Source organism: Dermacentor silvarum, chromosome 1 (assembly GCF_013339745.2).
Source record: "Dermacentor silvarum isolate Dsil-2018 chromosome 1, BIME_Dsil_1.4, whole genome shotgun sequence".
Classification (NCBI taxonomy): domain Eukaryota; kingdom Metazoa; phylum Arthropoda; class Arachnida; order Ixodida; family Ixodidae; genus Dermacentor; species Dermacentor silvarum.
In genome coordinates, this window is record NC_051154.1 from 123,592,899 (window position 1) to 123,619,487 (window position 26,589).

Consider the following 26,589-nt stretch of genomic DNA (forward strand, 5'->3'; position numbering starts at 1 on the left):
CGCGTTTTTTTTTTTTTTTTTTTTTTGTTCACGCGTGACATTGAGGGGTGTCTCCAAAGCTTTTACTCTACGGCGGTGCCGGAGCAATGCCGGTCGGAGGCGCTGCCACGTGATTTGGTTCGAATTAACGAGATTCGACTGTAAATTGAATGCAAACGTTCTAGCCGCTTTCCTTGACTGTCGCATACGCGTGGCGGCTCGGGGCACATGTTTTACATATGTGCGGGCCTTGGAAATTGTTGTTTTGGTTATAGTGCGGATATTCGCGACTCCGGGGACTTAGGTTATAAGCGGTCTACACTGTACTTGCACAGGTGTGATTACATTAGTGAACCTCATTCTTTTTTCTTTCTTGATTGTGCATAGAATTAGGCATGTACCCTGTTTTCGAATAATTTAATAAACAATTCAATATCATGTTATGCGAAAATGTTTTTGTATTTTAAGCCCTTTGCCTAGTGTATGCACTGGAACACTCGGGTTAGCCAGGCTGAAATTGGGCTGGACCTTTACTTCTCATTTTAGGAGTAGGTATGCTTGTTTATGATATCCATGAACTTAATTTTTTCTAGCAGGAAGAAAGAAATACAAGGGTTGATCAACTGAAAGCTGCTTGCACACAATATCTGCAAAAGTAGTAATTGTAGTCGCTTTTTACACTATGTACAGGCATCCATGATGAGTGTGTCGCAGTATTTGTTCTTTGAAAGACATCACCATAAACGTTCAGACATTTATCTCATTGTCTGACTAATCTATGAATGCCATCCATGTAAAATTTTGAAGGTTGGCTATCGAACCATTGACGGACAGTGGCCTTCACCTCACTATCTGAGTGAAACCTCTGACCTTTTAACACCTTCTTTAAAGGCCCAAAGATGTGAAAATGGGAGTTCAGGGCTGTAGGAAGGGTGATGCAACATTTCCTAATTGAATTTTTACTCATTTGTTCACGCCACATATTAATTTGGTTAATATGCTTATTTTGCAGTTTGTGCACCATCAGGCTCGAAAGTAAGGACACCCAGTTTTGGCCTTGTTGGCTCTGTACGATTAACAGTTGGAAACTGTCGACGGTCAACTTTTAACCTTGAAAAGGTATTGTGTTGCATTTGTTGTATTGAAGAATAGAGAATAAGCTTACATTTTATTAAAATGTTTTAAATAATATGGTGGTTCAAAATATTGCGTGACCACTGATAATAAGTGTACTCTTTAAGAGCAAACATTTTATGTATTTTGTTTACACACGTTGTTTGAGCTTACTTATGCCAAAACTTTAACAAAGTAAGCACTCACTATGCGAATAAAACCAGCTCAGTAATGTTCAATGTCCTCTTGAGCAATTCAGTTTTTGTGCAGTAGCGCTGTGGGTGGTGCTCTTTTGTCATCTGCTGCCGTTCTTCGGACTGTCACGAAGCAAGCAACGCAAGGAAAGTGACTGGATTGATCTATAATCAGATAAATGTCGCACTACACATCAGCAGTAATGACACTGATGTCTTTTGTTCGCCTTCTTGTTTCATAAAGAATTGTCCACTTATGTATTCATGCACATTATGCATTAGTGCACACGAGATGGGCACTACACATGGCGAAATATTCTCAATATGGCTGTGCCACAAAAAGACGTCCGTAAGAAAAAATTATAATTTTTCTCTTTTAAGTTGAAATGTCAAAAATATCTGTGAGGTAATATTCTGGCTTGTCGAACTCTTGTTCAGCTTTTGCAATGGCTGGCTATCAGAGTGGGACCATGCCGTGTCGGGCCTACTTTAAAAACGCGTGAATGGCTTGCTTCGCGACACGGCATCATACGGCATCATACGGTAGCAAGCGATGAAAAAGCACCGCCCACAGCGCTCACTGCGCCTGCACAAAACTCATTGCAGCTGCCAGCCATGAGTGGTGGCACCAAGCCGATGCCACGTGTTCCGGCGTTCCCTTTAAAGGGCCCCTCAGCAGATCTGGCCATATTGAGCTGACAAGCGTAATGCATACAATGCGCGCTAACGATTCTGTCCGCTAAGTTTTACTTTGCTATGCGCTGTAGAAAGAGCTGAAATTTCAAACCAAACACTGTTTGCCCTTCTCCTTACGGGCATGGCGCTCCAAGCCGGAGGGTTGACGTATATATGCGCAAGTGCGCCTACGTAGAGGGGTCGTGAAGAGTTTCCAAGCCACAGCTTGCGCGAACACGTTGACTTCGTGCCCTGTGGCTTGTCATGTATCGGATTTTAAGTGCCCCAAGGTTTCTTGAAGAGGGTAAGGGACACTGTTTATCGCCACCCACAGCTTCCGACGGCCAAATTACTCCAGGGGCCGCGTCACTTGCTTGAGAGTGAACGTGTTCGCGCAAGCTGTGGCCTGGAAACTTTTGACAACCCCTGTACATGTCTTTGCTGTGACGTTGCTCCTAGTGACATGTGACATCGAGAATTATTAAGGCAACAGCTGTTATTTGTGTAATCTGTTGCTTGAATAGACGAATTAAAGTTTAGAGAAATAATAAAACACACAAACCGAATGTCTACGTGTTTTTGTTTTACTTCGTACCCAAGCAAGAAAGATGTACTTCCGTTTTGTCTGCTTGTTCCCACGTCGTGCACTTGCGTGCGCAGACAGTGGAACTGTCATTTTATACCGTGTTCCACCGCGCGATCATGCTCCGTGATCCGCTTGTCTGCCTCTCTGCCTCAGTTTTCGTGTAGCATTGACTTATACTGCTAGTCAGGTGTTCTACAGCGTGCAATATCGTGCACTGCACGAACATGGCAAACGCAACAGCTTGCGCATGACACCATCAGCGGGAGTGCGCTGCGGAGTAAAAAAGTAAGGGAAACAAAAGAGAGAGCCTGTGACGTATGCGTCACGCGATCATTGAGCTCCGGTATGGGAGAACGCAGGGAAGGAATTTCGCTTGCAGAGGCTAGACGGGGCAAGTAGAGAGTGTGTCTATGTTGGCGGTAAAGCTCGCCTCCTGAAATGTGTTCGCGGCACTGAAATATTTCTGTTTCGGCTAATAATGAACCAATTTTTTAAATTCTTGCGGTAGAACGCTCCCTAGAGAGCACGTAACAACTTCCAGCATTAAACCGAAATTTCCTATGTGGCTTGGTGAGGGGCCCTTTAACAGTGGACTGCTGTTTACATGCCGTATTTTCTGGACTATAAGTATAAGTCGCATCCCCTACTTTTTGCAATATTCGAAAAAAAAAAAAAACTGTTGGTACAGTAGGCTTATGTTAATTCGATTCCAGATTATTTTGATTTTTTGGTTAATTTGATCCCAGCCGAAGGTTCCGGCTGGTTACAATGCATTTCTATAGGCCCAAGCTTTCATTGCTTAGATCCTAAAATTGGCCTTCGCTAGATAACTCAAACTTGCCCAGTCAGCATGCACGTGCCTGACCCCTAGGTGACCCCAATAGGAACCCCTTTAGTGGCAGCATCTTTCTCGGCGGAGCTTAGGGGAGAATGAATGTGTTGAACACACGTTATCTCCCGTCGACAATGCCTATTTTCAACCTGCCCTTGGAAGATTTTCAAGCTAGAACCATAGCTTACAATGTCTGATTACAGTAGTTACCCGATTCCAACACGCACCTTTTTTTTCAAAAAATTGGGCCGTAAATTGCCTGTGCAGTTCCAAGCGGACATGATACCAAAACTGCCTCGGCGGTGGTCAGGTGCTTTACCACATATCACGAGTGTATTGCGGCAAAGCTGACTTTATAAAACTGTGCAGCTCTGTGCCGAAATACACCCTTGCCCATTTTTCTTGCTAAAGAATCAGGTGCCTTTAAGACTTATAGTACTTTGTTTAGTAGGAGCTTTAATGTCATTTCTATGTTAGTAATCTGCTTTGGACACATAGAAAGTGGGTGCGAATTTGATTCGGGGGTGTGTTAGAATCTAGAAAATACTGCCAAATGAATCAGCAGTGTGTTTTGATGTTTTTTCTGCATCTTGTTTAATTCGACCCGCCGGATACAGTTAAACCTGCTTATAACGAACCTCCATATAACGAATTCCTGGATATAACGAAGTTCTATTCCCCGCCATTACTCCATAGAAGCACATGTATTTGAGACCTCTACGTAACGAAGTGGCAGCGGGAGACCCCCTCGATATAACGAGTTATCCCCTCCGACAACCTAAAGATTTCGCCCGAAATTTTGTCATTTTTGCTCGAGCAGCAACCGGAAGTACCTCCGCCGCGACGGAATGCGAAGCAAGCGCACGTGTGCATGCATGCGTGTGCGAGGCAGGCCTGCATCCCTCGACCCGGCAATCTTGCCGCCATAGGCGTGACCTTTCCCCCTCCCTTTATTTAAACCTGATCCTGCCGCTTGCTGCAGCTGGCCTAGCCCGCCCAGCCGGCGCTCTCTCCTTTTCCAGTTGATGTTGCCGACGCGCTGGAACACGTTGTGACACATCACACTCAATGAGTGCGGACACGCACTGTCAAGTCAAACGCTGGCGGCGTGTGGAAGCACCACTGCAGAAGCGAGCGAAGTGACCTTCGTGCTGTTGTCTATCGCTTCAATGCAAACTGAGCGCTGAGAACACAGCACGCACAAAGCTACGAGCCCCCGACCCACCTACACTGCTATACTCTGCCCCAACGACAGATTGCTTTCAAGATACGGCCCGCGCGCCGCCGCGCAGTACGCAGTTGATGCCAGAGTGCAGTAGAACGCCGCCCCGCTATCCCTCCCCCCTCGCTCCCTCGCCGGAGCCTCGAGCGCAACGGAAGAAGGTGCGCTTCCGCCCTGTTTTTCTTGCATGCGCAAGATTTAGACGCGGTCGTCGGCTCCCCTTGCACGTTTTCACTCGCACATACTGCATACGGCACGCGGCGACTGCGTTATCGCCCTTGGACTTTATACGGAATATCCATGAGCCAAAACCAATTTTAGGGCCACAACACGTCATAGACACCATCTTTATATAGCAAATACGGATCTCAAGGGCCATACTTTTGCTGGCGGAAACCAAAAATACGTCATAGTTGTCGCCCCCGGCACTTTGGGCGGCCAATGCCATCGTCAAGCCACCAAGCCAAGTGACATGAAAAGTCAAAATGGCTGCTCGGGCCGGCGCGGGGTGGCAGTTTGCAACGTATGATGCGGGAACGGTCCCGCAGTTGTGACGCAACAGCGGGGTTACCAATGCATTGGGTTCTATGGGAGCTGTGCCGGGACCGGCCGAAAACGGCGTAACAGCCGGGAAAATGCAGCCCCCGGGAACGTAACAGCGGGGTTCTACTGTAACACTATACGACGCTACAACGCCATCGTGACGCTCGCTCTTCGTTTCCGATGCCTCGCGCTTGTGCAAAACGACACGCGTTCACGCATCCGGTACCTGGTGCAACATTCCAAGGATGAGTGCTTCGACGAAAACGGAAAACGGGTGCGTGTTAGAATCGAGTAAATACGGTAAGCGTTTCTTTTTAGAATTTTCGTGCCGAACTTGCATATAACGAAATCCTCTTTATAACGAAGTTTTTCGGGAATTTGTCAATTTCGTTATATCCAGGTTTAACTGTAATTCGATTAGTTTTGTCGGTCCCGTCAGGGTTGAATTAATGGAAGTCAACTGTATATAAGTAGCACGAATGCATAAGACGCATCTACTGTATTTTTGCACGTATAACCATTACAAAATTTCAAAACATTTAACAGTAATATCGGGGTGAGGGTTATATATGAATTTCGCCTTGAAGTCTCACCTCAAGGCAAGGTGCTCCGCCAATCAAAGTTTCGTTATCTCCTAAGGAACCCCGCCCTCTCCCCACACCTGTGTTGAAGCTCCCTTCACCCCTCTTTCATGGTCACCCATTCTTGTCCTCTTTACGGGTCGCCATCTTGCGTTTAGTATTTCGGGAATAGCACACGCGGTGCCAGAGCAAACTCGTACGTCACCCGTTCCCAAAGTGCTTCGCAATGCAGCAGTGAACCAAACCACCGTTGGGATTTTCGGCTTGGTCGCATTTGCTTCATCGCCATTGCCCACGTGAGGGCTACTCCATCCATGCTGTCATGTTAATGCTAGCTGTGAAGTGATCTGATTCACGTCACGAATCACGTGACTGATTCATCCGTGGTAACATCCAGCGTGTGAATCCAGCTTGATCTGCATCCGCGAATGGAGACTGTTTTTGCAAAGATTTGAGCATTGTTGTATGCAGTTATTTCCGCAGATCATACGTGCGAATATATTTTTTTCTTCCTGGGATGTTGTGATTTAGGGCGTGGGTTATACGCAGAAAAAATACGGTATTCTAAGATGGTCAGCATCATGAAATGCAATTATGCACCATTGTACATTCACCGTAAAATGCTTAGTCATTTTATGGCACTAAATTTCCCAACACAAAATTTTTATGAGCCACAAATTCTAGCTGAAAAAAACTTCAACCAAGGCTCCTTTTAGGCACAGAAAACCAACCTTTAATGCGCTTCACTCAAAGCCATTGGAGGTCTCATCCGCCGACGCAGTCAAAAAGTTTGGCTACATTGGCGGGCAGCATCGCTGGGTCAGCGTCACCGCTGAATAATTTTTGCGAGATGTTTGTAGACACATCGCTGGCATTGCCTCTGCGGGGTAGAGTGTTCGGGAAAAAAGAATGCTCATATTGGTTGTGCCAGCGCGCATGGTTTTATGAATATACAAGTTGCACTGTTGAAAATTTTTTGGGGAAATGTAACTTATAGTCTGTAAAATACAGTACATAACATATAAGTGCTTGTTGCTACTTTTATAGGTGAGATACATTAACTAAAAGCATTTCTGCCTCTTTGGGCTAGGTTCCTCCAAACTCACCCCTTGAAGGGACACTGCTGGTACAGTTGATGCTGAGACCTGAACATCATCCATGAGCTTCGAGGATTCCTGGTAAGTCACATAACCTTTCGGATGTTGAAAAAGCAGTAGGTTAGACGGTCTGACTAGTCTCTGGAATGAAGTGAACCAGGTCAGCAAAGGTGATAGAGCACAAAATGATTTCGTGTTGTGCGTATTTAGTGTTCATGTTCATTTTGAGAGATGCTCTTTAATTGGACATGTATTAGCTTGCCCAAGTCACAATTCCCCTGCAGCAGGTGCACATGTACTACAGTCAACGACTGATTATTCAGACACAGATAATTCGGTCATGCTTGGTTATTCGGACAGCCTTGCAGCACCACCACTAGCCCCACAGACTTATGGTGTATTAGGACGACTGAAATTTCAGGTTCCATACAGCGCATTGTGTGATAATTCGGACTCTGACTGCGCGACTATGTACTAATTAATATGGCCACCGAGTGAAGCAAAATAGTGATATTTTCGCTTTGAGACTTCTCCAGCCATGTCCCTAGTGGTCTGCGAAACCAAAACTAGTGAGTCCTAGTTGGTGTCGTAGTCGCCGACGAGAATTCGGTGCCTACATTGATTGTGCTTTCGTCAATCTGTAGTGATAGCATGGCAGTGGTCGAGACACGGGCTGTCATATTGTAACGATGCCTTCCACTCGATTTTACGCCACTCTTGTCATCCACTTATAGAAATTCTTCTTGGGCATGTTGGTCGGGTTTACTAAACAATTGGTTTTTGGGCGCTAGATGGGACATATAGTAAAAGGAAAGACACGCACTTTGGCACCTTGTGTGAGTGTGTCCTTCCTTTTGTATGTCTCATCTAGTGCCCAAAAACCATGTTTAGTTATCATCCACTGTTCATGGCCAGCTAATCTCGTCGATAAAGTGTGCTGAGCGTAGCTCTGACCACTGACGAAGCGCAAAAAGTGTGAAAAGGTCGACGACCGATAATTCGGACTTCACGGGGAATGTAAATAAGTCCGAACTATCGAATGTCCGAAAAAATGAATGTGCTCAAAAAAGGTAATTTTATTTACGTTTTAATGCCCCTGTGCAAAGAAGTGGTTGATTCGTTGCTGCACACACTTCCGCTTACGTGCAACCAAGTACGCCTATATTTCTGCCGGTTTTCTGTTATCGCTGTACGCTGATGCAAGGACTGCAAAGGATCGAGTGAGATCCGCACGGTACATCATCGTCCAAGTTAGAGTCCCCGTTTGACGGTGGGAGAAGTTGCTGAATTATTTCATCATCGTTCAATTCGGCACACAACACCGGCTGTCGACGTCTGCAATGTCTTCAAATGTAACGGCGACAGGAATCGGCACACCGCAGCTTAGCAGGTCATCCATCAATGGCGTCTGCATTTGAGCTCGTTGTGGTAGGCGGCAGTTCAGGCTCTTCAGTTGCGGAGTCGGGGGTCATTCGGACTGCGACTCAAGACTTGATCGAAGTTGGACTGCGAGGGTACCGTTGGTGCCATTTGACGTGGCCTGTCGATAACTTCATGAGAAAGATTTCTTGGAGCCAGCATGCGAGAACGGGCCATGCGCTGGGTCCTCAGAATTCAGGCAAAGCTTCCAAAATAAGCATTTGTAATTTAATCTGAGGCGTAGTGCTGTGATCGAGACAAGGCCTCAGAGATTACCGTTTTACGTGTAATCTCTGAGGCCATACTTGATGTCTCGCATCTCTGAGGCCTTGTCTGATCGAGGTTGCCCGAGGAGATAATGGCAGCAGAATCCGCGTACGCTAGTCATGGACGGAGTCCGAATAATCGAATGTAGAGCTGGCGGCTGTCCGAAATATCGGTCATCTTTACACATTAGGTCTATGGGGCGATTGGCGGTGCCGCAAAGCTGTCCGAATTACCGAGCATGTCCGGATTATCGGTGTCCGATTTATCGGTTGACGACTAGCATAAAAGGGATTGCTAGATAATCGTGGCCACGGAATGTCGAGGCCAAGGACAAGCATATGTGCTCGCAGCAACACGCATTGACAAACTTGGGCTGTATTCTTGGACAATCACTTTTGAAAGATACTTTTATGTTCACAATATTTCGCATGACTAGCACCGGACATGTCAAAGGGCGGCAGCGTTTCCTCACTGTCATAAGATAGTGGGCTTGGCACTTTGCCAAGAATGATGTCGCTCGTAGACGCCGATGCATCTTGCTCTAGTCACGCTAAAGATAGCATGCTTGGCACTGTGCCAAAAATTCTGTTTTGGCTATCTTTTTTTTGCATTTTTTTTTTTTTTTGCTATTTGTGAAATAGTAGCCTATTTCTGGGCAAATCCGGTCTTTTGGACTCTTGATAATTCGGATAGTTTGGCAGTCCCCGTCGAGTCCGAATTGTCGGTCGGCGACTATAGTGTTAGAAAATCACCGTTGCAGTTATTTTGCAGAAGTAGAGGGTCAAGGAAAAAGGCCATAAAAGTGACTTGAAAAATCCTTCACCACCAGCTACCTCAAGCTGACATTGCAGCATATTGCAGCACTAAGTGAGAACATGTTGCTGTGCAGTCATTAATACAATATCACTAAGGCACCGCTGTAGTGAGCAGTGAGAAAACATGTCATCCTGACAGAATATATTTGGAATCGCAAGTACCCTTACACAGCATTGAAAAATTATGAAAATTTCAATTTGGGGCAAAGTCTGTAACTATGAATTAGCATGAAAATAAGAAATTTATGTGTGGAAAGATCAACAAACACACTAGCAGATTGAGATGTCAGGTTCATATTGCAAAGGAGTTGAGGTATAAGACTGAGGGTACATACATCAAGACATTTAGAAACCATTTCAGCATTTTGAAATGTAGCTTTGCATTCCATTCAGTGCCTTTATTTACCGTGTTGAGAAATGTTGAAAAAGCCTGTTAAAATGGCCCTGAAAACACTTTTCTAATTAATCATAGCATGACATCACTATTAAATTATGTTGCCTCACAAATCTCCTGCCGCAAAAATTTTGAATCCTTCAAGCACAAGTGAAGTTAGACCTAGTTATCAGACCGATCAGCAGCTTTCTGTCTCCTTTCATTTCTACTATCACGTTGGAGGCTACACAGGGGAAATGGCAAGAGAGTGCAAGGGAGCAATGCACTGCTGGCCCTGCCCCAAGGTTGAACGCGAGACTTCTCATGGCGGCACGCCATGACGGCCGCAGTATCTATTATGCTCTTCATCTCTAAGGCCATGTGCAGCTGACGCAGCAATGCGCAACTGTCATGTTTCGACCAGCAGTGCAAAGATGAAGTAGTTTTTCTGTCTTTTTTCGATTGCAGACATAAATACTTTCACTTATTTAACTCAAATGAACAATAATTGTAATACTGAAAATGTTCTCACAATCATAAAATCAGCCAATAGCTGTTGTCGGTCCGGCTGCTTGCAATGACGCTGCATGACGACGTTGCTGAAAGCGAGGCCAAGCGATTTTAGAGCACAGCTCTAAGGCGCCCGTTCCTTTGGCGAGCGTGGGCGTCGGGAGCGTAACCAAGTGAACGAGCACAGAGGAAGATGAAAGCGAACACAGAGCGCAGCTGGAGATGGAAGACGCGAGGAGGAAAGTGCAGAGGGGGTGCAGTGAAACCGTGAGGTGGAAAGCGGAGAGGTTGTGGCGAAAGCTTGAGAAGAAACGCGTAGTGCGGCGATGATGGCGCCAGAGTACCGCGCGTCGTCTGGTAGGTCTGTCGGCGGCTGCGGTTGCTTACTATGTTCAAAAGTTGTTTGGAACCCCTTTAATAATAATGACTCATAAGCTTTATGCTTGGTGTATAAATAGGTACTGCACCTGAATGTGGAGCAAGTTTTGTTTATGGTTACCTATCCTAAGCTTGCCTTATACCTTGTGTTATTGTAGTTGACAGTGCGGTGGACTCCAGATAAATTAAGCTTACCTAAATCAAATTGGCAAATAAACGAAACAAGGATGCGAACTTTGGTTTGCTGCTCATAGGCACACCATTAACAAACGTCGGGTAAATAGAACACTTTTTTTTTACTTTATTTAGGCTAGAACAGAACTGAAACTGAAGCTACCATCTACCTCATTGACAGTTATACCACATATGAAGCAGGAAAAGTTTAACAACCATGTTAATTGTTTATCCTAAATAGTCGAAAAAGTCTACTCCTTTGGGCAGTTGGAGGCATGTTGAGGCAAATTAACGATCCAAAGTTGCAACAGTATTTTCACCATTGACGCGTCACTAGGCAAGAAGCGATTCTTGAGGAAGTTAGCTCTTTGAAATGGAAAGATAGTTGGTTTGCCTCTACTGCTTCCTTCATGCTGCAGGAATATGAGTCTTCGGCAGATTCCCTTGTTACATGATCTGAAAAAACCATTGAAGACATTAACACAGAAGTTGGTGGCAATGACCATGATTCTAGTGAGGATGACACATATATTACTGTTCCAGTCTGTATTACTGTTTCAGGCCAGACGGCAAGACATGTAGGTGAAAGTCAGCAGAACTATATTGGATGCAAGGGCTGTGCAGAATTCTTGTAAAACCTTTTATGCATGAATACATACTTTATGCAAAAGAAGCTGTGATATTTGAAGTACAACATCTTTTTCACTGTAGTAAAATTAAACTGCTCAACGCTTTTTAATAAAACTAATGTTCCATTTATCCCAAGCTTGTTTAAGCCATGGAAACAAAAATCACTCGCTTATTTCTTGAAGATGTATTGAAACAGCGGATGGGACCTGTTGTGGTTGTTTTCTTGTACTCGTCCCATCACGCTGTTTCAATATATACCTTCAAGATGAACCAAATCGCCCAAGTCAAGTTGTTCCAACTTTTTTCTGTTCTTAAATCAAGTCTACTGTTGCAATGCTGTAACAACTTCACTAATTGTAACATGTGCCAACTTTTTTTAGTCCATGTTTGAAGAAGTCGGAGGATTTGGTGCCTGGCACAGGCGTTGGTGTGTGCTTGCTGAGAACAGACTGTCCTACTGGCGCTACCCTGAAGATGAAGGCAGCAAGGCAAGTGTGGCATTAACGGTTCCTCCTCCTGCAATATCATGCACCTTACAGGGAGCTGTTTAAACTTACTATATTAACTTGCAGTTAAGCCACCACTCACCCCTCCTCCCCCAAGAAAAAAAAAAGCTTTAAAATTAAGAGAGTACTTAGAATTTGATAGAGTGAAGTATGCTTACATTAGCAGACAGTACCCTGCTAATGGCACAAATTCAAACATTCCACAATTATGGAAAAGCAACTTATCTATTTCATTCAACCAAAGAATGTGCTAGCCATTAAAAGAGCAACATTGTAGATTTTTTCAAGCGTATGGATATGAATAAAGTGTATCATAAATTCCCATGGACATTTAGGCAATGTGTTCCAGACTGCACAACTGATGGTTGTATAGATTTTCCATAACTTGGGTAATTTTAAAGATTGGTTTGCGTACTTGCAGTTCATGCCCTAGAACTGCTGGCCACCCTGTTCTTCCTGCTTGTGATGTCGGCATAGGAGCTGTAGCACTTTTGTCAACATCTTGCATCTTGAAAACTATGTGTGCACGACTCTTATCTCTAAGATTTACAGTGTTCTCATAACTTCTCATAACTATCATAACTATCATAACAACTTCTCATAAAGCTATCTTTATTTGCTTTTCTCACCAAGAAAAGTTGTGCAACACAAGAAGGTTTGAAATTCTTTGTAGCTGAACACACTCTCCCAATTTAAAAAATTTTAAAATTTTTTTTGGACAATAGTACATAGAATTGCCCGTGAGTCAGGACAAGAGGTTACTGGTCTCCTGACAAAGGTCCTGCACCTGTTTGGCAGTAGGGTAACACCACTTTTGTACAGAAAAACAGAGTATCATTCATTGCATGTAATTCCAGACATAGTGAACTTACACCCACATAAATAAGTGAATGTCAATTAGAATATTGGCTATCATTGTTTGCTCTCTGATTCACACCACTCTCTTCCTGTCTCTTGACATTACGCCTAACATTTTTCATTCCACTGCTTTTTGTGCTGTCCTTAACTTGCTCTCGAGCGTATTTGTTAACTTCCAAGTTTCTGCCGCTATGTTAGCACTGGTAGAATACAGTGATTGTACACTTTTCGTTTCAACGACAGTGGTAAGCTCCCAGTCAGTATTTGGCAATGCCTGCCATATGCACTTCAACCCAATTTTATTCTTCTGTAAATTTCCTTCTCATGATCAGGGTCCCCTGTGAGTAATTGACCTAGGTAAACATACTGTTTTACAGACTGTAGAGGCTGACTGGCAATTCTGAATTCTTGTTCCCTTACCAGGCTATTGAACATTATCTTTGTCTTCTGCATATTCATCTTCAACCCCACTCTTATACTTTCTCAGTTAAGGTCCTCAATCATTGGTTGTAATTGGTCCCCATTGTTGCTTAGCAGGACAGTGTCATCTGCAAACTGAACCTTGCTGAGATATTCTTCGTTGATCCTCACTCCTAAGCTTTTCCAGTCTAATAGCTTGAATACTTCTTTAAGCATGCAGTGAATAGCATTGGAGAGATTGTGTCTTCTTGCCTGTCCCCTTTCTTGATAGGTAACTTTCTACTTTTCTTGTGCAGAACCAAGGTAGATGTGGAATCTTTGTAGATATTTGCCAAGATATTCAGGTATGCCTTCTGTACTCCTTGAATACGCAATGCCTTTATGACTGCTGGTATCTCTACTTAATCGAATGCCTTTTCATAACCTATGAAAGCCATATAGAGAGGTTGATTGTACTCTGCAGATTTCTCAATGATACCTGATTGATGACATGGATGTGATCGATCGTAAAATATCCCTTCCTGAAGCCAGCCTGTTCTCTTGGTTGACTGAAGTCAAGTGTTACCCTGATTTTATTGGAAATCTTGGTGAGTATTTTATACAATACTGACAGCAAGCTAATAGGCCTATAATTCTTCAATTCTTTAACAGTTTATGGATCAGTATAATGTTGGCATTCTTCCAGTTCTCTGGTACACTTGAGGTTGTGAGGCATTGCGTATAAAGGGCCGCAAGTATTTCAAGTATATCTCCTCCTTCCTTGAATAAATCGACTGTTATTCCATCTTCTCATGCCGCTTTTCCTTGGGTCATGTCTTGCAAGGCCCTTCTAACTTGATCGCTAGTTATAGAAGGAGCCTCTGTAACTTGTTCATCACTACTTCGAATGAAGGTAGCATGGCTGCTCTGAGTACTGTAAAGGTTGGTATAGAATTCTTCCACTGCTTTTACTATATCATCGAAATTGCTGATGATATTACTCTGCTTATCTTTCAGTGCATACACCTTGCCTTGTCCTATGCCAAGTTTATTTTACTGGTTCCTCAATCTTTCCTGCGTTCGAATATCCCTTATTTTCTTGTTGATCAGTTCTGACAGTTCAGCGAGTTCTATCTGGTCTCTTGTGTTGGACATTTTCATGCTTTGTCGTTTCTTTATTAGGTCCTTTGTTGCTTGAGAGAGCTTACCTACTGTTTGCCTTGGTGCCCGACCTCCCACTTCAATTGCTGCTTCTGAAATTAGCCTAGTTACGGTTTCATTCATTGCCTCTATCTTATCTTCATCTTTCTGTTCTAAAGTTGCATATTTGTTTGTGAGCACCAGCCTGAATTGGTCTGCTTTTGCCCTTACTGTGTCTAGGTGCGCCTGTTTCTTCTTGACTAATTTGACTCTTTCTTAAAATTAAAATTAAAAGTTAAATTATGGGGTTTTACGTGCCAGAACCACGATCTGATTATGAGGCTCGCCGTAGTGGGGGACTCTGTAAATTTGGACCACCTGGGGTTCTTTAACGTGCACCTAAATCTAAGTACACTGGTGTTTTCGCATTTCGCCCCCATCGAAACGCGGCTGCCGTGGCCGATATTCGATCCCGCGACGTCGTGCTTAGCAGCCCAACACCATTGCCACTAAGCAACCACGCCGGATAATTTTACTCTTTCTTTCTTCAAATTGAGAGAAATCCTAGACCTCACTAACCTATGGTCATTATTTGCCATATCAATAAGGCAGAGGCAGAAAAAAATTCCAAACACACTGCTGCTGCATTTGGCAGTATCTACCCAATTTTAATTCCCCTGTCGCACGGCAGATCTAATGTCGTTTCCAACTAATTACATTCGTTCAGGTTTAATGTCATTATTACCACGCGTTGTCACACGGCGAAAACTAATGTCATTTGAAATTGATGACAATGACGATAGTAAAATAAAGGGGCAAAAATAGCATCACATTTTTTTCCAATGATCATTTTATATATGCTAAAATCTATTGGAATAAGTGACCCTCCCTTTCATGCCGTGCTTTTGGATCACTAACTCATCGACACTCGCAACCAAGTCGAGTCAAGCTCAGGTCAGGTAATCAGGTAATCAACAAGGCGGAAAGCATGACTGGCGTGACCACTACCTCTGCTGAAGAGGAATGAGAGTGGCAGTTGCATGTCATCGCTACTCTAATGTGCATGCGGGCCAAACATGGCAACGAGGAACGGCAGCTTAACCTGGAGCGGCCGCGGCTGGTGCGAACAAACACGAATGCCACAGTCAAGGCCAACGACGGCTGTCTAGTCACTGGATTGAGAGTAGCTTTCAGTAATTATGCATTGTGATGCACTTAAATGTCATTAAAGTAATAATTATGTAATAAAATTCACAGACCAATAGTTATTTTTTGTTAAACAATAAAACAGCATGCACTGTTTGTGAAGTTGATCGGTAGGCTCCTGTTGTCGAGGGTACACATTAGGTTCCAAGACAAGTTTGGCGAACTCATTCGATTGAAAATGTCATTAAATTTTCCCGTGTGACAGCAAACGAGTGACATTATGAGCTAATGTCATTTGTTGGAAATGACATTAGATTTGCCGTGTAACAGGTGTATAACGCTAACGCACCTTTGAATCTAACATGCATGCAGTTTTTTATGGGTCCATAGTAGAAAAACAATATATCTACCCAATTCTAACGTGCCTTTGAATATAACGTGCATGCAGTTTTTTATGAGTTCATAGTATAAAAACAATGTACACCCAAATTTAATGCGGACCTGATTTTATAAGAAGAAAAAAAAAAAGTCAAATTATTGGAAGTCTACTGTCGTACAGTTAAGGTTCACAAACACAAGCAGAGGTAGCAAGCATTTGTACCTATGTGTGTCAATACTTTGCTTTTCTTACTTGTCACAGCTATGTAGCCACCTCATCATAAGCATTCTGGTCATGGCAGAAAATGGCTTTTCTCGTTATCAAGCAACATTCTTGATCCGGAAATATTCACTATATGGCGTCACTGAAACTTGCTTAGTAAGGATATTAGTTTCTTCTTATAGATGGTGTTGCGGCTGGGACTGTTTTTAATGTTTCACCAAAAGAAAAAAAAATTCAGTGCAAGAATTTTTGTGAAGTGTTAGTTGTGTTTTCATTACCCCCTACAAAAAAGAGTTTGTCACGCATAGAAAATGACATCCTTGGGCTGTATTTTGTAATAACCCAATTTCCTTCACGATTGGCTCAAATGAAGCCATATTTCCACTATTGGCTATTTGACAGGACAGACTATAAGAAATAAAAAATAGCGCTGAAAAAAATTTTCCTTTGAAAGTACGGCCCCAGATATGCAGTGTAATATACTCAGCATTCCACCCAACTAGCAATACAGAGAAACACAGCACACAAATGTGCAACTTGGTAATTAGGTAAGGAAACTTAAGGAAACCTTATGTTCGGCAAGGCTGCAAACAGCATATGAGATGGTGTGTGAAGCAGAGCTGATTCTGTTTACATTATCAATGACTGCATACCTTTGAAAAATGTTAGCAGTCAGCATTTTCTTAAATAAGTGCGGTACCATTTAGAGGGAATTGCCAAAAATTTTTTAAATTCAATGCATTGGAAAAGGTTTTTGTGTGCATGACCTTATTTTCATTATCTCTTTTCTTTATATGACTTTATTAAAATGCAATATTAAGTCAGTCGCATATTAAGTCAGTTCCATATGAATTGAATGAGGAACGTTACCTTCCAGGTTTTGTTTCTTTACTTGTGATGTATTAAAAGCCTCCTCTTCAAGTCGCATATTTACACCGGGAGGATAACAAATTGTTTTGTGCTATTATGACAGCATTACATGGCAGTTTTAATTTTCTGTTTTCCTTATTGTCTCTGGGGTTCTGTGATGCAGGAACCAGTAGGTCGATTGGAGTTGAGCCAGTGCACCAGTCCAGAGGCACGTCTAGCATCACGTGATGTATGTGCACGACCTCACACAATAGTTTTGCACATAAATGGCAAGGACCACCTGCTTTCTGCTGACACAAGGGAGGAAAGGCAGAACTGGTGCTCTGGCCTGACAAGTGTTTTGAAGAGCTTGCGTACCTGGGCAGGCATGGGAAACAACTGATATTTGGGCACTTTTACTGCTTCCTGACCATGTTGCCACCTGCATGCAATCTGGCTAACTGAAGTGCTTTCCTGGTCCTTAGTCAGCTCTCCTACAACCTGCCACAGTGCATGCTGTCACTGTCTACAAGCTTGTACATTGTGTGTGCTCATCATGCAGGTGCCAGCATTGATTTTAGCAATAGTATTCTAGAGAAGGCTTGCTTATTGCATGCTATATCATAATTTGCTGCTGCATTACTGGTTTGCAGGTGCCATTTGCATTTACTTTTTTTGTCTGAAATGAATCACATGGTAGACCTGGAAAAAAAAAAAAAACTGCTAACGTTTACTGAATATTTGCAAGATATGTTTGAAGTATCTATTAAGTTAAATATGACAGTTTTTTTATAAAGCAAGGCATGACTGTAACTGTTATTACAATTTGTTATGCTTTTTCAGGTGGCTTTAAAACCTGAAACATTTTGTTGTGTGTGGATGATCGTGCTAATCTGGCTTCAAGATTTTGTAGTTGACATTAGAGTCTTTTGCGTCCCTCTCACTCCTGATTTTATGTTCATGCTGTTTTCATCTTACAGAAGATAAGGATTTATCCTGCGTTTAGCTTTTATTAGCTGCATGCACTGTCCTGTAAGCATGCAGTCGTGCATCATTTACGCAGTTCTTTCACTATATTTTACTAACTCAACATGGGCTTTCTTATTAGAAAACAGAAACAAAAGTTGTTTCACCGCGTTTTTCTCTTTCAATCTGATGCTGTTTTTATTACTTGTGGACAAAAATTCTTGTACTTGATTTACTCAATCTCAGCCATATTTTGCTTGCACATCTACAACTATGTGTAAAATGCAAGTATTTAGGCTTTATTGTAATTTGCAGCAATTTGGTCATATGGGTTTTAGGAAACCGATTAGTTCTAAATAACTAAAGTTGATATTAAAAATATCTCTAAATAATAAATCTAGACAAATAGCTTTTCAGCTTATTTGCAATTATGTTTGTAAGGAGTAATATAGGCTGTTTTATAACACTTTCGTGGGCCTGGTTTGAAGCCTAAACCTTGCACAAGAAAAGCGAGATAAGATATTGAGAAACTGAAATCACATTTGAAAATAGGATAATAAAGCTCTATATTGTGCATAAATTCCATCCTATTTATTCCATCAAAATTGACGAAAGTAGATCTCTGAGACACATCTCCCCTTAGTGTGTTAGAGAGCTCAAATATTTAAGCACCACAAGAACAAATGTCACCATTGTGTATTCGTAGATAAAGTGGAATTTTAGTTTGCATCAGGAGCAGCACATCTTGACATATGGTATCCTGCTTACAGTGTGCTAAATACAAGATACTAATGCTGCTACTCGTTCATTTTTGTGTGGATTATATAGTTGCAAAAGTTACTTCTTTTGCCATTGTGTGATTTGTCTTTTGTCCACAAACTCATTCATAACTGTGTTATGTAAGTGGTTGAAGAAAGTGATCTTTAATGTTTAAAGAAGAAAGGATTTCAATAATAGTGCGATCTACTGTTAAAGGGAACACACAAGCACTTTGTCATCAAATTTTCCTCAGTTGTTTGATTGGAGGGGCTTCACTTTGCAGCAGAGTACTTGTGGTAAGTGGCTGTGGGCCTCCTAAATGCATTTTACGCTGCTTCTGGCAGCACCCACAACTGAAGTGTAAATGTGTGAATCATGGCAATGTATCCTTTAACAGTTGACTGCACTGTATGCCACCAAATGTTTGTCATGTGCAAAGTCAGCTTTGGCCAACACTTGACATGCCTCCTTGAGAGGCCTCTTGGTGCTGTTTTAAGAATCTTGGTATAATACCATGTGTCATATTATGTGTAGTTTTATGGGAAATGCCATGATGCCAGGCTGCGATAACAAAGGGGAAATCCTACAGCTGGTATGCTTCTGCTGGTTCTGAAAAGATTCAGTTCAATTTGCATGTAACATAAAAGTGTGTTTGTCTTGCATAGTCAAGGGTGTATATATTATAAGCTTTTTATTTTGCTCTCCTTAAAGGTAGTCTTCTTTGCTTTTACCTTACCTCAATTTACGTAAAGTTGGTTTATTGATGGTGCAGTTACTGTGACAGTATTTCAGGTGGCACCTGCATTACAATTTGTCTTTACTTGAAATCTGGCCAGCATTGTGTTATTTCTGCAAATATTAATGGCTGATGCATTGTGAAGAACCTAGCTTACAAGATTGGGTTCTTCTTACATGTTCAGTGAACAGTTCGCAATGCTTGCAGATGTCCTAATTCTCAAATTGTGGTTAGAATTGAATAACATTCAAAATTTGATATTTCACACACTAAATTCATTGAGATATGCTTGTGTGACATTTTATGTACTATGTTATTTCAGCAGCGTTAGACTGATGTACCATTTCACTACTTTTCTGTGTTTACTGTGCTAGGCATTTCTGCTGCTTTGGTGGAAATATTGGCGCAGGAAAAGATCAGTGAGCTATTTTGGCTATTTGGAGACTGATTGTTTATGTTAGTACTGCTGAATTTCATTGGAGAAGTAGGAGCACTATAAAGCGGCTACCCTTGCCAAACATAATTCACTATATGGTTTTATGATGCAGCACTGTTCACATCTTTAGAGGCTTGTCTCAATGTAACACAAGGCTGTGGCCAGTGGTAACTGGCACTTCCTGCTTATACATTTTTGTATTGACAACCTCTAACAGAACATTCAGTGAATGGTACTCACTGGGGAATGTTGGTGTAATGTTTGTGTTTATATCCATTTAACTTGCCATTCAATTTTTCGCTCCTGTGTGCCACATAAGGGTAAATATGTTATCTGATGGCTTTTTACTTTTTCTATTGCAGTACTTTCTCTTTTCATATTATTCTCGTTGGAAAATGTTGAAATCTTTGTAAGAAAAATGCTCAGTAGAATTTTTGAAACTTGATTTCCTTGTCAAAATATTGTATGTGTGGTTGACAGCCACTTGGTCCTTTTGCTTCCCCTCTTGAACTGACTTAACCATAGTAAGGTAGCATCAAGTGGCACTTTAGTCCCTCTTGTGCCTTTTTTTAAATTTTTGTAATCTTTGGTGAAAGACGAAAAAAATCAGTTTATTTTTTTATTTTTTACTACTGGCTGCACTTTAACCTTTTTAAATAAATAAAATAAATAAATATAGATTTTAATTGTTTTACTACATTTGAAGACAACCTAGACAACACATAGGGATGGACATATGCTAGTGCATGCATGATGTTTGTTTCTAAATAATGCTAATTATTGATTGTGCTTCAATTTGTTTATTGCTGCCTTATAGTTGCTTCATAGTTTTGGAAATGTGTAAGTAACCATGATACATTTTTAAATATTTTTAACTTGACAGTAATAACATCATTTAGTTGAAGCTGTATTTAGAATTGTGTTGATGCTTGCATGGTTACTTGTCTTTATTTGTTGCATTTGTTTGTATATAAACTGAACTACTTTATTACAACTTCATGATTTATTTTTTGTCACCTGGTACTGTGGCAGCTGCTCAGTAGCTTATGGCACCTAGTGCCAAGCACAGTTGCACCCAGTCATGGTACCTGTACAACTGCATCACTGGGGGTGTGCGAATACTTGAACAGTGATGCTGCCGCTGCGCTAATTGCACCGAACTGCGCCGAGAGACGAACTCTAGTACATTTCAGTGACATATCAGAAATCGTTGCCCAATCTGCGCTGAAAGGGTTGCTCGGGCTTTCAAAAACAAGGCTCAAGCGCCGTTTTATGGTACCATCTAAAGTGGCATGGCGTGGCTCCGCGGTGGACCGAGTCAATCCTCTCCAATTAAGCCTGGATCGTACTGCTTGTTTCTTCCGTGGGTTGCTGTCTATATTCAATACACCTGGGTTGTAGTCAATGGCTGCTTACCAGTTCTAAGTTTCGCAATCCAAGCTTCACGCAGCTTCTTGTCCTGCGGGTACGTGTGAAGGCTGAAATTGGGGCTCCGTTGCGTACAACCGGCACTGCGGTACCGAGCAGTAGCCAACCATGTTTGACGCCTTCAAAGGCAGCCACTACCTACAATAGTGCTTTCAAGTGTTGTCAAGCAGACACCCGAAGTGGCAAAGTTCTCCACTTAAGCAGAACCAGAGCACAGAACTTTAAACTTTCGTTTTCAGCTCGCTTCGGCGCGCTGTGTCCACGTGATCCCTCATACCACATCACGCCAACGGAGGCGCCAGTTTTTCCAGTGATGGAGCTTGCCCCCAATATTTACGGGAGCGAGATCACGCTGAAGGTTATTAAAACGTTTCTGAATTCTGCATTTAGCACGTCCAAGGGCTTCCGTGCTTTAAGCCACTGAAGTGCTTTTTACACCACCGCTTCGTCGCAGTCCACAGTAAGGACCGCGATGAAGGGGGGGGGGTCATTTTTAGTGTTTGAATTGAATATATGAACCAGTGACCACTTACTTTCACATACATTGCCCGCTGTAAAAGCCCCATATACAGTGGAATCTCGATGGTATGATCACGGCTAATACGAATTTCCGGATGATACGAATTTTTCTGCGGTCCCGGCCGAGCCCCATTACATTGCGACGTGCTAGAGAACGGTTGTTACGAATTGATTTTCGACCCGCGTCGGTTGATACGAATAAACGCCGCCCCACCGAAGGCCGCGAAAGAGAACAGCGCGCAGTCACGCGCGTTTTCTCTTTTGGCGCGGACGCGGCGCCGGGCAGCGCGGAAGCCGCGACTGGGCGCGAGGAGTTTGAAGCGGTGGCGCTTTTGTTCCTTTTGTGCTTTTCTTTTTGTCTCTTCGCTCGCTGCGGCGGCCGCGCGCTTCCACACGCGCGGCCGCCGCAGCAAGCGAAGGTTCGTGCGGTCTATCGCTTCAACGGAAACTGAGCCTGAGCGTCGTAAGCACAGTGCATACAAAGGTCAGAGCCGTGTGGAGATCGCTTTCAAGATACGGTGCGGGCGACAACACCGACAGCCGCAAGTACAAGAACGCATTTGTTGGCAGAGTAGGAGCCGCCCCCCACTCCCTCCCTCTCGCGCTACCTTCCCGCTTTGCTCCTTTCGCGTGGGGAGATTGCGTCGCCAGTTGCCCTTGCGCTCGGTTGCAAGCATTTGGCGCCGCAGCACAGCGTCGCCCCCCCTCCCTCCTTTCCATACCCCCACGGCCTTTGGCGCAACGGAAGCCGCGTTTGCTCTCCGCTGTGCGTTCGCTGTCCGTAAAGGCGCGCGTCACCCGCGCGCTTTCACTCGCACATACGGCGCGCGGTGACGACTTTATCGCCCTTGGACTCGTGCTCCACGTCTCATACTCCTCCTCCGCATCGCCCTCGTTGATCTCCTCTCCCATCGGTGGGCGCACCTCGTGCTCGCTACCGCCCTTGTCGGCGAGATTTTCCCGCGGAAGCCGCAATTTCGTCTCACGCGGCTGCACTTAAGCGGTATGGGTATACATGGAGTTCTATGGGAGGGTAAACGGGAGTCGGAAAAGGCCGTGTTGTAGCCAGTTCTGCACTATAAACGGTTACGTTATAAGTGCTCTATACTGTAAATGCTTTTTACGTACGTGTGCCTGAGGGAGTTCACCTCTCGACTCTTTAATTTTGCTAGTTTTAACTTTGTTTCGATGATACGAATTTCGGCTAATACGAATTTTTTCGTGACCCCGTGAGATTCATATCATCGAGATTCCACTTAATATAGTTTGCAACCGTTTTCATAAACCTGCTCTGAAAGTCCATTTTACTGCTCTGAAATGCATTTTTGGCTGCTCCAAAAGCTGCTCCGAAATGGCATGGATCACTGCTTGAATATAACCGAATTGAATATCTACTATTTGACTTTTCGAATATTCAATATATTTGGTGTAGAGACCTGCACAATGTGACATGTGTGCGCCTGATCGTCGCGTGAATTCGCCATGACCCTCCAGACTTCAGAATATTTTACTGGTGGCAAATCATGCCGAACCTGTCAAACAGCCCGGACGGCGCTTGCTCTTTACCGTCAGCGCCGGATACGTACGGAGCGGTGATTGAATCATGTGATGCGCAGTCATTTCGTCTATCGCGCAGATTGCCCTTATGATGGGTCAGCACTTCTGTATTTTAAGAACTCGAAAGAAAAACTTCGTGCAATAAATAAGATTGCCACACAACTCAGGTCCCCTATTAAACTGAGAACCTCACTGGTATTCAGTGTAACAGCACGTCACCAATTCATTATAGTTTCAGAGAAACAAAAAAAAAAAAAGATTAAAACTTCATTCTATTCAGCAGAAATTTTCAGACCTTCATAAACTAGAACTGAGCTGGTTTATATTCAATACAAATCATTTAGAAGTTAGTTTATTGAACTATTAAAGAACCAAAACCTGGGCATGTCGGTATACACTAACTCCAAAACAAAGTGCCAACAAACGGGAGACTTGGCACCACTGTTTGTCTGCTTTTCTATGTCCCCTGTTGGCACTTTGTCCTGAAGTTTGTCATATGCATACCTGCCAACTCTCTTGATTTTTTTCTTAAAACTTGACGGAAAACTTAAGTCTGTTTATGAAACATTTTCGCTTGTCTTTCTTCAAACCTTTCTCTTGAAGTTTTCTGATGCAATGGTGTAAGGACTCAAGAGTGTTACTTGCTTTGAACTAGTTTATAGAGGTAAGTTACTAAAGTAGGTGAAACTGGCAACAGCTAGTGAAGTCGCTGATCTCAATACAATGTGTTGTTTGTCAGTCTTTGCTGTTGCGTCTAAAGGTAAGTCATTGTTGATAATATGATTATGTATACCACAAAAAAGTGTATGCTCAGGCCAACCATTAAAAAAATGCATGCTCCCAATTGCTATTTGTAGTTAGTGCTATGGGGGAGAAATAAAAACGGACAGTCCTCGACATTCCTCTTCGCAATGCTGCTCCAGAACTCTTCCAGCTCTCGCACACGAGCGCACCTTCTATATACTTTGCACTGTCTTGGCCGAGGCTAACAAAGGTGGCAAGCGCAGTAAGTAAGAAAGAGCTTGTCTCGATCATTTCGTTTCTACCTGTGAGTGGCACTGCATAAATAGCCTTCAGTAGGATCTCGGTGATACGATCACACCTGATACGAATTTCGGGATGATACGAATTTTTCAAGTCTTGGCCAAAGTCTATTAGCTTGCAAAGTGTTAAATTTCGAATGGTGTGAACCACTTTTCGCGCCACGGCAGATGCGAGCAATCGAGCCGCCGCGTAGAGCCAGCCTGGAGACCCCGGCGCGCCGGTAGCAGCCAGACATTGGCTGATGTTTTCAGGCCACCAGAGCAAGGTCAATTCACATGGTCGCGAAGGCGAGGCTGAAATGTGGTTCCAAGCCAGTGAGCAGCGACATAAATTATGGTTGTGCAATTGAAGCGCGACTACATTTCGCGGGGCAAAGCACTAAAACACTAGTTGTTGAAAGTTATGCATCCAGTACGTCTCCAATGGAAACATTTGAAAAAGTGCACACAATTCCGTTAGAATAGGAAAATGTGAAGTCACAGGCTGTTTGCTTCCATCCACGAATAATTATGAATACCAAACTGTGCAGACTTTCTGAAGTTTGCTCGTGGCGACGCGTGCCGAGATTGTATTACCATATTTAACACTGTAATGTCAAAACTCTCTTATGCGTAGCTATAAAAAGTAATGGTTATATATATAGTGTTAACCTTATAAGACTTGATCAATAACTTTATTTTTGAACTGCCTTTTCACTATGCATGTTTCTTTACTATATTTGTGTAGAGAAAGACTACAGGTGGAATGTGTGCTGTATTAGTAGAGATTAAAGTGTGGTTTTTGTGAATTATTTCGGTGTAATGTTGACTTTATCAACACGAAAGTAACAGATGTGTGTTGGTACTAAGGAAACATGGATACGCTACTTCGTTCAAAATCTGGGTGAACCCATTGCTCTGAATTCACGCAAAACTCTCAAGGCTCACCATTGTAATGCGTGCGGTTATAGAATGAGATCTTAAATATAGATGGGTGCATTCAGGGGACGTATTCTGAAACGTTCCACTTCGGCGATATTCGCTTTTCGCTTTCAGGTGCGCGCTGATTGGCTGTTTTAGCAAATTGGATGAGCTGATTAGCTGGTTGAGCCCGACGTCATTCAATTTTGCTCAATCAGCGCGCGCCTGAAAGCAAAACGAGAAATATCGCCGAAGTGGAACGTTTCAGAATACGGCCCCAGGTTCGATTGTGACGCGATGTTGTGGCGAATGTTATCACTTACTATGCTTCATTTGAATTGCGTGCTCAGTATATGAGATGCCATAGCGACGTCATGTGAGCTGGCGCCGTAGTCTACTTGGCGCAACAAGCCTCGTATGCTAATGTTGTTTTTTTTTTTTTACGCCGAGAAGTTGGCTCCACGAAATGTAGATGGCGTTGCCGTGCCTCCGCAAGACGCCATTTCATGACGTATGGGCTTCTATAGCACCTTCGCTACCATGCGTACATATACCTTGGCCAGAGCGGCCGCGCCGGTCGCATTCCTGTTGCCAGGGCGACCGACGTGACTTCGCCTTGACTCCACCCCTGCGCATCGGCCGAACATGGCCTCCGAGATTTCGTTATAGCGAAGCTGTATATGACTAGGATCCTGGGATTTATTCGTCTCCGTAGACAGAAAAGTCAACCAATTACAGCGGAAGGCACGCGCCGCTGGGTTCCTTGCAGCACCACCAAATGGCGCTCGTCTCCGCGCATCTGCGGCGGCGCCGGCTGTGCAGGGGAAAGAACAAAAAAAAATCAAAGCTCGCCTTCGCGCATAGCGTTTCCCTGTAAAGATAACTGTTGCATAAGCTGCAGTTGCCGGGAAGCGGCAACTGCAGCATACGAAGCAGGGAGTGACGTCACTACACTTAATCAGTGATTTCCCTACACAACCCCTAAGGGGGGTTGTACACCCCCCCCCCCCCCCCCTCGTTTTTCCTAAGGCACCCCCTTAATTCGGAACAACTTTTCTTTCTTTGGTTTTTACGCGTGACGGAAAATTTCGTGTAATAGCGCCGGAAGAAGGGCATATGTACTCGAAAGGACACATTGTCCATAGCTTGCTTGTGATGGGAGACTCCAACACGATGGCGAATACGATGACCGCCTGGGCTTCAAAGCGTCGGGGCCACGGCGCAAGCGTGGAAAGCGTGCAGTAAGGCAGTGTTGCCGCGTGGTGACACCGAACAGAACGCCGCATCCGTCAACGGCGGTGAGACGCCGGCCGCTAGCGCCGAGCGTTTCCGGCAAGCGTGTCGGAGAAAGAGAAAAA

At 43.5% G+C, this 26,589-nt stretch overlaps 1 protein-coding gene across 1 annotated transcript in view; it reads left to right on the top strand.

Moving 5' to 3' along the window:
• Window positions 1–21,348, top strand: part of LOC119435973 (anillin-like) — an 87,057-nt gene extending 65,709 nt beyond the window's left edge. The window contains 5 exon segments of the mRNA XM_049673109.1: window positions 992–1,098; window positions 6,816–6,884; window positions 6,886–6,903; window positions 11,769–11,876; window positions 17,072–21,348. Coding sequence (XP_049529066.1) covers window positions 992–1,098; window positions 6,816–6,884; window positions 6,886–6,903; window positions 11,769–11,876; window positions 17,072–17,290 — 521 coding nt within the window. The 3' untranslated portion in view covers window positions 17,291–21,348.
• Window positions 21,349–26,589: the final 5,241 nt, after the last annotated feature.